The sequence below is a fragment of the Semicossyphus pulcher genome, unplaced genomic scaffold (genome assembly GCF_022749685.1).
Source record: "Semicossyphus pulcher isolate SPU_LCO1_2020_fin unplaced genomic scaffold, fSemPul1.0.p SCAF_2, whole genome shotgun sequence".
NCBI classification, from domain to species: Eukaryota; Metazoa; Chordata; class Actinopteri; order Labriformes; family Labridae; genus Semicossyphus; species Semicossyphus pulcher.
Window position 1 is genome coordinate 35,258,608 of NW_027211693.1, and position 10,260 is coordinate 35,268,867.

A 10,260-nucleotide genomic window follows, 5' to 3' on the forward strand; every position below is an offset into this window, starting at 1 on the left:
TTCACATAAGTCTTATCAGCTGCAGCGTCCAATCACTAACTGATATCTAATTAGGGGGCGTGTCGGCCAGTAAAAGACTTCCGTGGAGGCTGTTCTCGTGTATCCTCACTTATCACTCCTCTGAATTCCCTCCTCTCTCCTCTCTCCTCTCTCCTCTCCCCTCGCTCCTCATTCCTCCTAGCAACGATAAGAGCTTTGAGACGGTCCTCAACATGGCGGCTCCGGAACTACTTCCGGTTCGAGCGAGGAGCTATCAAATAAGGGACATGAGAAGCAGCCATAGTGTCGTGGTCATATACAGCGCAGTTGGAAAGTTTGTGGTCTATCAGTTTCCATTCCACTGAACTTCCAAAGCAACTAAAGTTTCTGTTGATATTTAGGAACAGAGATCTATGTGGCATTCAAGACATACTATACTAATGTATAAACCGAAGATACACAGTACATGAATATATAACGTGGGCTCAATTACAGGGAAGTACACTGGAAGGTACTGGTGCAATCCTTGCCTCATGTAATGTTTTACACACTTTGCTGAAGGTTGTTACGGCATAACTGAGGAAGGTTTTAGACTAGAAAGAGAGACAGAAGAGGAAAGGGGACAGATGCATTAGGAAACGCATGCACCCTTATGGTTGTGTTTGCTGGCCAGCTGAGGTTGTCTTAAACCCGGAGAAAGAGTAGAAAGAGGCCTTCTTGGTGCTTTTGCTGTTAATGTTTTTCAGACAATTAGCCCCGTCTCCATTGTCAACATGTTGGCCTTTATTGTTTTAAATAAAAAGCTACTTCTAGTGGTGTATTTATCATGTGTTTCTCACCAAAAGTGTATGTTTATGATATTTGTCTTAGATGTGAAACACAGCAATTAGACCCCCCCCCCCTCCACACACACATACACAACTGCTGTGGGAGAACACAGTGAACACAGTTATTAACAGATATGTAAACCTAAGCTAAAGAGTAAAAGTCAAGTATAATTCTTCTAAGGCTGATTCATATTCCTATATTGTATGATCTTGCAGAAGGAACTTCCGTTGTTTTATTTGCTGTGGTTTAACAGAAATGCAGAAATGTAACATTTCCGCAGTCCCTTCATGTTAAAAGCCTTTCAAAAGCAGGAGACATGAAGTAAATCTCTTCCCTACACTAGTACGATTTTATTGTGAAACGTGCAAATAGTGTTGCACTTCATTAAAAACAAAATCATATACTGACTGAGTTAAATGTGTTGAAATAGCGATAGTGAGGAATTTACCATGTGACTCATTATACTGACACAGGAAGAGTAGGTACGTTTTAACCCCATAGCTGTAATTTCAATGATTCAGGAAGTGGGACTGACTAAATGTACAACGAAACACATTCACCAAACATGAAGAAAAGGTTTTTACTGAGCTCCCATAAATGCCATGGCAGAAAGGTTCAGTTGACTAAACATGAATCTGTAAGAGAGAAAGAGTTTAAACACAGCAGCTCATTAGCACCTGATTTCACTTGTATTTCTCAAAGCAGTGTGATGACTGTTCTGAAAAAGGCCTGACCTGCTTGTCTGACGTAGTCCACTACAAACCACAGTGTCGACTCACAGTGAGATATCAACAGTAACATCCTCATTTCTACCCACTGACTGTCTTCTCTCTGTAGTTGTCACAAGAGTCCGCTCAGGAATCTTTCTCTGTCTTTCCACAATGCGGGAGACATCTGCTTTTAAACAGTGAGTAGATTTTTATTTCCTTCACTGAAAATGTATTGACTGTAAAGGATCACACCGTAAAGTCCAAGGCTCAGTGTGTTCTTTTCAAGTATGAAAGTTTTGATGAAAACATATCCCTGTTATTAGAAATGGATTAGAGTTAAAGCTATAATAATTTTTTCTTGCATTTTGTCAACAACACGTTCAAACTGAGCCCCTCCTCCTGGGCTCTTTGTCACCAGAAGCTCAGTCTCACTGTCTCATGCGAGAATACGCCCATCCGGCCAAGCTCACAGCGACAGCATCACGGTTACCTTTGCGCTAGCATGCTAAATGCCGGTTACCGTTGCGCTAGCATGCTAACCGCTGGTTAGCTTGTCCTACCCGGTTTGAGGCAACAACCTGTCCAACAGAAAGAAGGCCAACTCTGCATCGCTCTTTCGCCATGTTCGCCGGTCTGAATGGGGCCCAGTTGCTAATTTGAACCTTTCCCACACACACCTGTACGCTGTGATTGGCTCAGGGCACCACGACAGTGCCCCTCCTCAAAAAAGAATAGATGCAGAGGGAAGGGTCTCACAAGGGTCTGCACACACACTCACCAACACACATGTATAGAGGCCCATTAGTGATGATTTATATTATATTTGTAAAAGACTGTATTTTATTTTACTAGGAAAATCCTACTTATTCTACCTTTAATGTCTTGATGAACAGTGTACACTTTCATGTGACTGTGTGGCTGTATAGGTCAATCGAGTATTGAACCCAAAAAGCAAATATCAAAATAGATATGTCTCGGATTGATTATGCATAATTATATTATGATCTTTCAAACATCAGATAGGAACAACATTTCTCAAGGGAAAAATACATTAGAGTCCACACACTGGATCATGCTCACAAGTACTTTTTATTTAATTACTACCATGGGTGAAAACTACTTGGGAGCATGATCCAGTGTGCGGACTCTGTTTTTCTTGTTTGTGCCTTTTCTGCCCAGCACCTGGTCCTTATCGCTTTGATGTGCGTGCATTGGTAAACTTTTCAACAATATTTCTCCCCATAATTTATCTAATAAATCACCTATAAGCTCTCCTTTTCCACAGGGACATAATCCTGAAGTTTTGCTTATTGCTCAGCTTTTGTCATATGAACTCTCAGGCTACAGAGTGATGACTGAAACTACTGCATGTCCTTTGTACTTATCGAAAGACATCTCAGAATATTCGGTTTAAACCCATAAGAGGTTGGAGTGCTCGTGATATTATATGTCAGCTTAATAAAAAATAGGTTAAGACAGATTTATTCCAGGCACTATTTATGTCTCAAATGAATCTATAAAAAAATTGTAAACTATAACAGGTAAAACTCTTTTTTTTTTTTTTTTTTACAAATGTGGAATTATGTACATCCAATTAGTTAACCTAATGTTTGATGGTAAAAATAAATTTTTCATTGGTCTGTAAGTTGCAGAAAAAAAACATTCCGTACCTGTCTGTTGGACCGATCTGTAGTGTTACAGGCCAAGCATTCCCCTCTAAGGAAGCTGGCAGGACGTGACATAGACTGCAGGTTTGTGTTTGGATAAGAGTTTCCCCTGTGTGACTTAGAGAAGGATGCACCATGGACACAGTGAAGGATGCTTACAATGGGTGTCCAAGGTACAGCTGTCAGCAGACAGTGTCCAGATTAGCCCATGTTAGAGTCCAACAGCCTTAAAATAATAAGATAATAAAGCACCTGTTTCAGGAATAAGGGAGGTTTAATAACATGGGCTCGGCCAAGATTAGCATCATTTTACATAACGTGTCTTAAGTTTGAGTTCAGTGAATACTGAGAGTGCCTATGGTTTTACATTCAGCCTGTTATTGGTGTGGTTTTAAAAAAATAAATCACATATAAAGTAAGTAGAGAATGTTTAGTATAATAGGTAGCCAATATCAATGTGTGCAATGTGTTAACACACATACCATCCCATCAAATGTTGTAGTGTTTGCAGTCCAGCACAGTTTGTGGTCGTTTCTGATGAATGCAGATCTTAATGGAGGCCTCTTCCTTTGCGTAATACAGTTTCACATAAATCACAGCTGATGAGGAATGCCTACATTCCTGGGCAAGGAAGAGGCTATATTATTAAAGTGCTCCTGATTCCAATCCAGTAATGGATTGTAAAGTGCTCCTGATGTACAGTTAAGGGGCTTTAAAGAGTTTCCATTTTGTCTTGGCAGTGAAAAAACCAAATGGACAAGAGCTCCACGATTGATGAGTTTTATGACGCTGTTCCTCATGATGGGATCTTTCATGTTAATTTTCTGCAGTTCAAGCCTCAAAGTATCGTGGCCTTTGAACTTTTGGACAAGTTCAGGGCCAAGTCAATCTGACCTTCATATGACTACTTCAGTTGGCACTGTAAGTATGTTTAATAGCCTCCATGTCATCTTAAGCCGGAGATATACTTGCTGCTTGACCTTGCATTCGCGTACACAACCAGTTGCGTCATGAACGTAATTGTTCACAAACTTGTCTCTGCAAAACGCATGTTACTGGAGAATACCTCTACAGGGCAGACCAGAGAGCTCAGGCTGTATGCAACTACTGTATGTGCGGGATGTAAACAACAGACATGGAGACACTCGAGGAGGTTACTGTGATGTTAATTCTGAGATCACGGCAGAATATGTTTCGTGTGTTCGATGGACAAGAACACACCGTCTGCACCGCCCCCACTCCGTCTCTCCGACATGTTCCACAGTGCACGAGATAATGGTCCCGGGCTTGTTCCGATTTAGTTTTGCAGGTTTCCACATCGACTCCTAAAATGATCTTATTTGTCTCCAGCTATTTGACAGGCATGTTTGTCTCTGTGTAGCCGTAATAACACATCGTACAGATGTGGATAATTGCTAACTTGATCTATCAGCTCTTCTTCAAACCTTCTGCCTGTTGCTGTGTTGACCCTGTCACATTCTCTCTGCCACTACACTGCCCCTACCGGTCACGTAGTGTTAATTTTTGAGGATTTGCACAGCTGACGCGCTAAACAGATGCAGGGAACGTGAGACAGCCATACATGCTAACAAGTAGTTTTAATTTCTGTTTTCCCAAATGGTGTGTTCACACAGAACACACAATTCATTTTAGACACTGCAAAGTTGCATACAAAGTCAATGGAAAGCCAGAAGTTTGGACAGTAGACATATTTATGGCCTTAATGAACTTGAGGTTGAAAATGTTACAACGTGACCAAATATTGTCACTTATACTGAGCAAGTTACTTGTGAAAATGATGTTTTAATAAGAAATTTAACAAGAAGTTAGTAAAGTAATAAAACCTGATTTAACCTGAACAACTGAGATGCAACACTTAAAAATCCTTTATGCTTCACAGATCTCTCCAGCCAACCCTTCAGCATCAGAGTTCTTTGTGGAATATCCTGGCAAGTATTCTTTCATATTGGATGAACCTAATAGATGTCAGCAGGAAAGCCCATTCCTGGTCCTTATGACCCCGGTTGCACCCCAAAACAGAGAGGCCCGTGACGTAATCCGCAACACGTGGGGAACGGAAACCACAGTGCTGGGTCAGATGGTCAGCCATTACTTCCTGCTGGGACTATCCAAAGTGGAAGACAGGGCAGAGCCCATTAAGGAGCAAGTGAGTTGACTCAGTTTTGAAATGACTGAATTCTCTTTCACCCGAAACATTCTTGCTTTTTACAAAATCAATAGGCCAACAACTACAGCATGTGCCTCAGAGGGTAAGATAAAGATATCGTGAGACTGTCTCCAGTAAGCTGTGTAGTAGTCATCAGAATTTGGTCGACAGCATTGTTGCCAATGCACTGAAACATTTGTGAGGGAAATTCCTGTGAACAACATGACTTTTTTTGTGTGCGTGTGTGTGTGTGTGTGTGTGTGCGTGTGTGCGTGCGTGCGTGTGTGTGTATGTGTGTGTGTGCGTGCGTGTGTGTGTGTGTGTTATATTACATTCTGTAACAAAGAGATGAGATTAACGGCTGATTCAGACTGGAAGCGTGAGCAGAGCAGGACGGCTGCGTGGCATGAAAGCTCCGGCTCGCACCGTCAAGGTTTTCACACAGGCTGCGAGTCGGCTGTGTGTCGGCTGCGGCTTCAGCTGGGCTGATCCTGCCAGCCCTTTTACCTACCTAGAGTTTTACCTTAATAAAGGCCATAAACAATTTGAATATGCTCTCTTTATAAATGCCATTTAGTTTTATTATATACAGGAATGAATGAAGAGGCGTCAACTGTAAATAATAATTAGGTTAATAAAAAATATACATTAATCACTCTTCACTTTACCTGGCTGTTTGCCATATCCAGGGGTAGTTTCTGGTCTTTGTTTTAAAGGTTTCTGTGGGTTGGTCTGAAAAGAAAATGATTTTATTTACATTAGAAACAGGACCTTAATTAACACACAGCGACATATGAGCCAAAATGGAGAGACGGGGAGCGAGTGAGAGAGAGGGAGAGATAGCACCCAAATTACATCCATAACATGATGTTATTTATTTATTTTTTACTTACATATACAGTTATGGCCTGGAGACTTATGACTATGTTTTTATTTCAACGAATATTAAGTAGGAACCGCATTCAGGAGCCTGTGAGTGACTTTATTGATCAAATCACTTCCTGGAAAAGTTACAAATAAAGTAAAAAGAAACAAATTAGAGTCTTCACACTGCCGACTTGAGTCGCATGCGTCAGTGTGAAGACTCTAATTTGTTTTCATGCATTTAAAATGAAAATGAACACGTTCCGCAGCCATCACGCACACACCACGCTTCCAGTGTGAATCAGCCGTAAGGATGATAGGCATGTGACGCACAGGATGGGAAAAAACAATGTGTGATAAAACAAGTTAAGGCGCTGATTAATCACGAGTGCTCAAATGACGTCTTGAGTGTGATAACATGCATCCTGTTGTTTGATCAAACCTTAAAGTCGACTAAAGGCTTATGATGGTTAATGTAAAGAGCGGGTTTGACATTTGCCAGGTGGCAAGAAACACAACTTCAAAAGAATACTAATGTTGCTCCATGTCTGCTGAATGTGAAAATAGGTGAACTACAAACTTGTTTCTGCTTTGCTGTTTACTACTGCTCTAAATTCTCCCCTCCTGTAGGTTTTACAGGAAAGCCAAAGACATCATGACATCCTCCTGAGTAACTTCTTGGACACCTACAACAACCTCACCATAAAAACCATGCTCATGTTTGAATGGCTCATCTCCCATTGCCCCAACACCTCCTACGCCATGAAGGTCGACTCAGACATGTTCCTTAATGTCCATAACCTTGTAGACATGCTTTTGAAAGCCCCCCGACATCTTTACATGACAGGAGTGGTGGAGAGAGGTGCTGCTGTTCTTAGAGACCATAACTCAAAGTGGTACATGCCTGTTTCAGTCTTTCCTGAGTCTAGATACCCCCCGTATGCCCTGGGAATGGGCTATGTGTTCTCACTGGATTTACCACAGAGGATACTGGGAGCGTCTGCACACATTAAAGCTGTTTACATTGAAGATGTGTACGTGGGACTGTGTATGAGACATATAGGAATTTCACTGACTGATCCTCCTCATGGTGGTTTGTTCAGGGTGAAGATTCCTCACCCTACAAGCAACTGTTATTGGACCTCTGTCATTACAACAATACTACAGAACTCTAAACAGCTTTCACGTGTGTGGGGAACAAGTGGCTGTTAGTCACGATTTGTGGTCACATCATAACTTACTGCCCTGATATTTTTGTTTTTCAAGTATTGTTCAGACTTTTGATGCCTAATCATGGATTGTGAAATGTATGAGCAAATTCTGATTATAGTTTGGGTGTTTGTAAAGATTTCACAAATCATTCACATAATTAACCCCAGATTTGACAGAAAAAAGTATTTAAATTGCAGTGGTGGTCATGCAGCTTTCTTTCTTTTGTATCCAGCATGTAACCAGTGTGAGTGAGCTGAGCAATCGACAGTACGGTTACAGGGGAAGTAGTTAGCACACATCAAATTTGGAGCTGTCTGCACTCCAAGCACATGTAATGGTTAAATGTTTCATTCTATTTTACAACTAACTTTAATGGCATGAGGAAAGATTATCATTTATCTCCAGGGATGTACTAATACATGTACCACGGAAAGTTCACTCGCAAGAGGAAAATGCCTTAGTTACACAACTGCTGCATATAGTGGATTTCAAAGTGCACAACGACACACTGGACAGTTAACAGTGTGCTGCAACACAGAGGTTGCAACAACCCTGTCATAATCAATGTAACCGCAACCTGGATTAACTAGAAAATAAAAGATACTGCTAGGTGTTTGTTTTTTAGTAAACCATGATGGTTCACTACACTCTTTTTTAGCTTTTAGCTAACTTGCAAGCAAACAGTATTAGCAGCAGTTAACCCAATTACATGCTGATGACACCAAATATTATAAGATAAAATGTGCAATAAATCCATTTGGTTGCTTGATCAAATTTCAGCTCAAAACATTTATTTGTTGCACACAGAACTGTTGCACTCTTCAAAAAGCAAGTGAACAGAGATCTAATATGGATTGTTATGTGTCAGTACTCTAAACCAGTACCTGCATGCCAAATGACTTTATGATGACATCTTTTCATGAGTTTTGAGTTTAATAGAGTTTTTCTTTGAATTCATGAGAGCTTATACACAGTACACCAGCAACTGTTTACAAAGTCATTAAATACACGTCCTTACGACTTTGTGAAGGTGCAAAGACATGTTACATTTCTTTAAGTATACTTCAAGACATTCTGGGGGTGATCAGTTTGTTGTTGAGGCAGAGTTGATTCAACTTTGTGCTAATTTTGGATGTAGTAGTTTTCTGTTCTGTTTAACTGTATTATGCTACACTGAAAGGGTTTTTTATATATTTAGTCACATCATTGTTTAAACTGGGTTACAGTGAACACACAGTACAGCCCTTATAAGATGAGGAATTATTGCAGGACAGTTACATTACACAGCATTTGCTCAAGCTACAGGCAACGTGTGTTTTATGAACGAGTGAATGCAAATTGAAAGACAGGCAGGGACATATCCTTTGGGACCTGTGTGCCTACAGTGAAACAAAATAAAATGTCAGCTGCGTGTTGCAGTATCCCACCTGCACCCTTGCTGTGATTAGTTTTTTCAAGCTACGAGCTGCAAATGTCACTCAGTCAGCCCAGATTCAAATATTAATTTAGAATATTTATTTAACTGTACCAAATGGTTGAATCCTACTAACGTTTTATTTAGTGCCACCATTTGTTCAGTAGACAGGGGCAATGTGCCTCAACATCTTTTGAATGGACTGCCATGAACATGTACAAAAATGTGTCTATTGAGGTGATTATTCTGTCTGTATTCTCAAATGGCATTTTGTTCACATGAAATAAGCCTGCAGCCACTGAAGATGTTTCATTATAAAACCACTTGACAAACTGATATATGTAAACTATAAGTATGTTATTTGAGTAAATGATAACAGCATTTGATTCCCAAGACTTTCCCTGCTTCACAATGGATCATTTTTAACCCTCCTATTATCCTCAAATAAACTAACACATTTTACCCTTGGGGTCAATCTGACCCCAGGGATATTTGCCTCCAGAAAATGATTTACATAAAATTGTTGACCAAGTCTTTGTGTCAGGCACTTTGTTAATTAGTTGAATACATAAATAACCCCTTGATAATGAAACTTATCGGTGAGTTGACCTGTTCTCTAGCGCCACCATCAGCCCAAACTTTTAAATTAGAATCAATGTATCTTGAAAAGTTTTCATACAAATCTTCTCAAATTTACTGACAACATTAATGAACACAAGAGTATGAACCCTATTGGTTTTGGTGATGATCTGACCTTTCCTGTAGCGCCACCATCAGGTCAAACTTTCAGTTTTAGAGTTAGGGTATCTTGAAAATCTTTCATCCAAATCTTTTCTAATTTGGGGTGCACATTCATGACTCTCACATAATGAACCATATTGATTGATGTTGGTGACCCCCTCCCTTTCCTCTCTTAAACATATTTATTTAATTATTTTTTATCTCTTTTTGTTGTAACATATTTGTGGTTAGTCACTATAAAGTCTCACTCACCCCTCCTCTTTTGTTATCCCGGCTTGGGATCGGCAAATTTGTCATCCCAAGTACAATATTTTCAATCGATGGTGTTATGAAGAGCTCTAATGATGACTTGATGTCTTCAACATGGCTGATTGCATATCTGGTGGGGCCTGGAAGCATTTTGATAATATTAGTAGTGCTAAGTCTACCCTGCTGTTGAAGTGGGGAAAGGGACCATAATATCTTTCCATTTTTGGAAGGGCTCGTGTCTGCTGGTGGTTAAGAGACAACAGGAGGGTCAACACCACTCCTCAACACAATCCTCTGTCTCAGAATGTCAGAATGCAATGTCCTTGCGGGAATACCCCGCCCTCCACACACACACCTTCATGCCTATGGTGTGGTTAAGTTCTCATGAGAATATTGTCTCCCCCTCCCCAATGTCATGTTAGCACCAAA

The 10,260-nt window shown here is 40.4% G+C and overlaps 1 protein-coding gene across 1 annotated transcript; it reads left to right on the top strand.

Moving 5' to 3' along the window:
- The first annotated feature begins 1,633 nt into the window (after positions 1-1,633).
- LOC138598262 (beta-1,3-galactosyltransferase 1-like) lies at positions 1,634-9,353 on the top strand. Its single transcript, XM_069670010.1, has 4 exons — positions 1,634-1,714; positions 3,925-4,105; positions 5,085-5,351; positions 6,846-9,353. Exons 1-4 carry the CDS (start codon positions 1,689-1,691, stop codon positions 7,425-7,427), a joined length of 1,056 nt encoding a protein of 351 aa, XP_069526111.1. The 5' UTR covers positions 1,634-1,688; the 3' UTR covers positions 7,428-9,353.
- Positions 9,354-10,260: the final 907 nt, after the last annotated feature.

Bases quoted from the DNA above. Each gene is read 5' to 3' on its own strand.
- LOC138598262 (XM_069670010.1), top strand. From the start codon at position 1,689: ATGCGGGAGACATCTGCTTTTAAACA. The intron at 1,715-3,924 runs GTGAGTAGATTT...TTGTCTTGGCAG, and splicing joins GAGACATCTGCTTTTAAACA to TGAAAAAACCAAATGGACAA. The intron at 5,352-6,845 runs GTGAGTTGACTC...CCCCTCCTGTAG, and splicing joins CAGAGCCCATTAAGGAGCAA to GTTTTACAGGAAAGCCAAAG.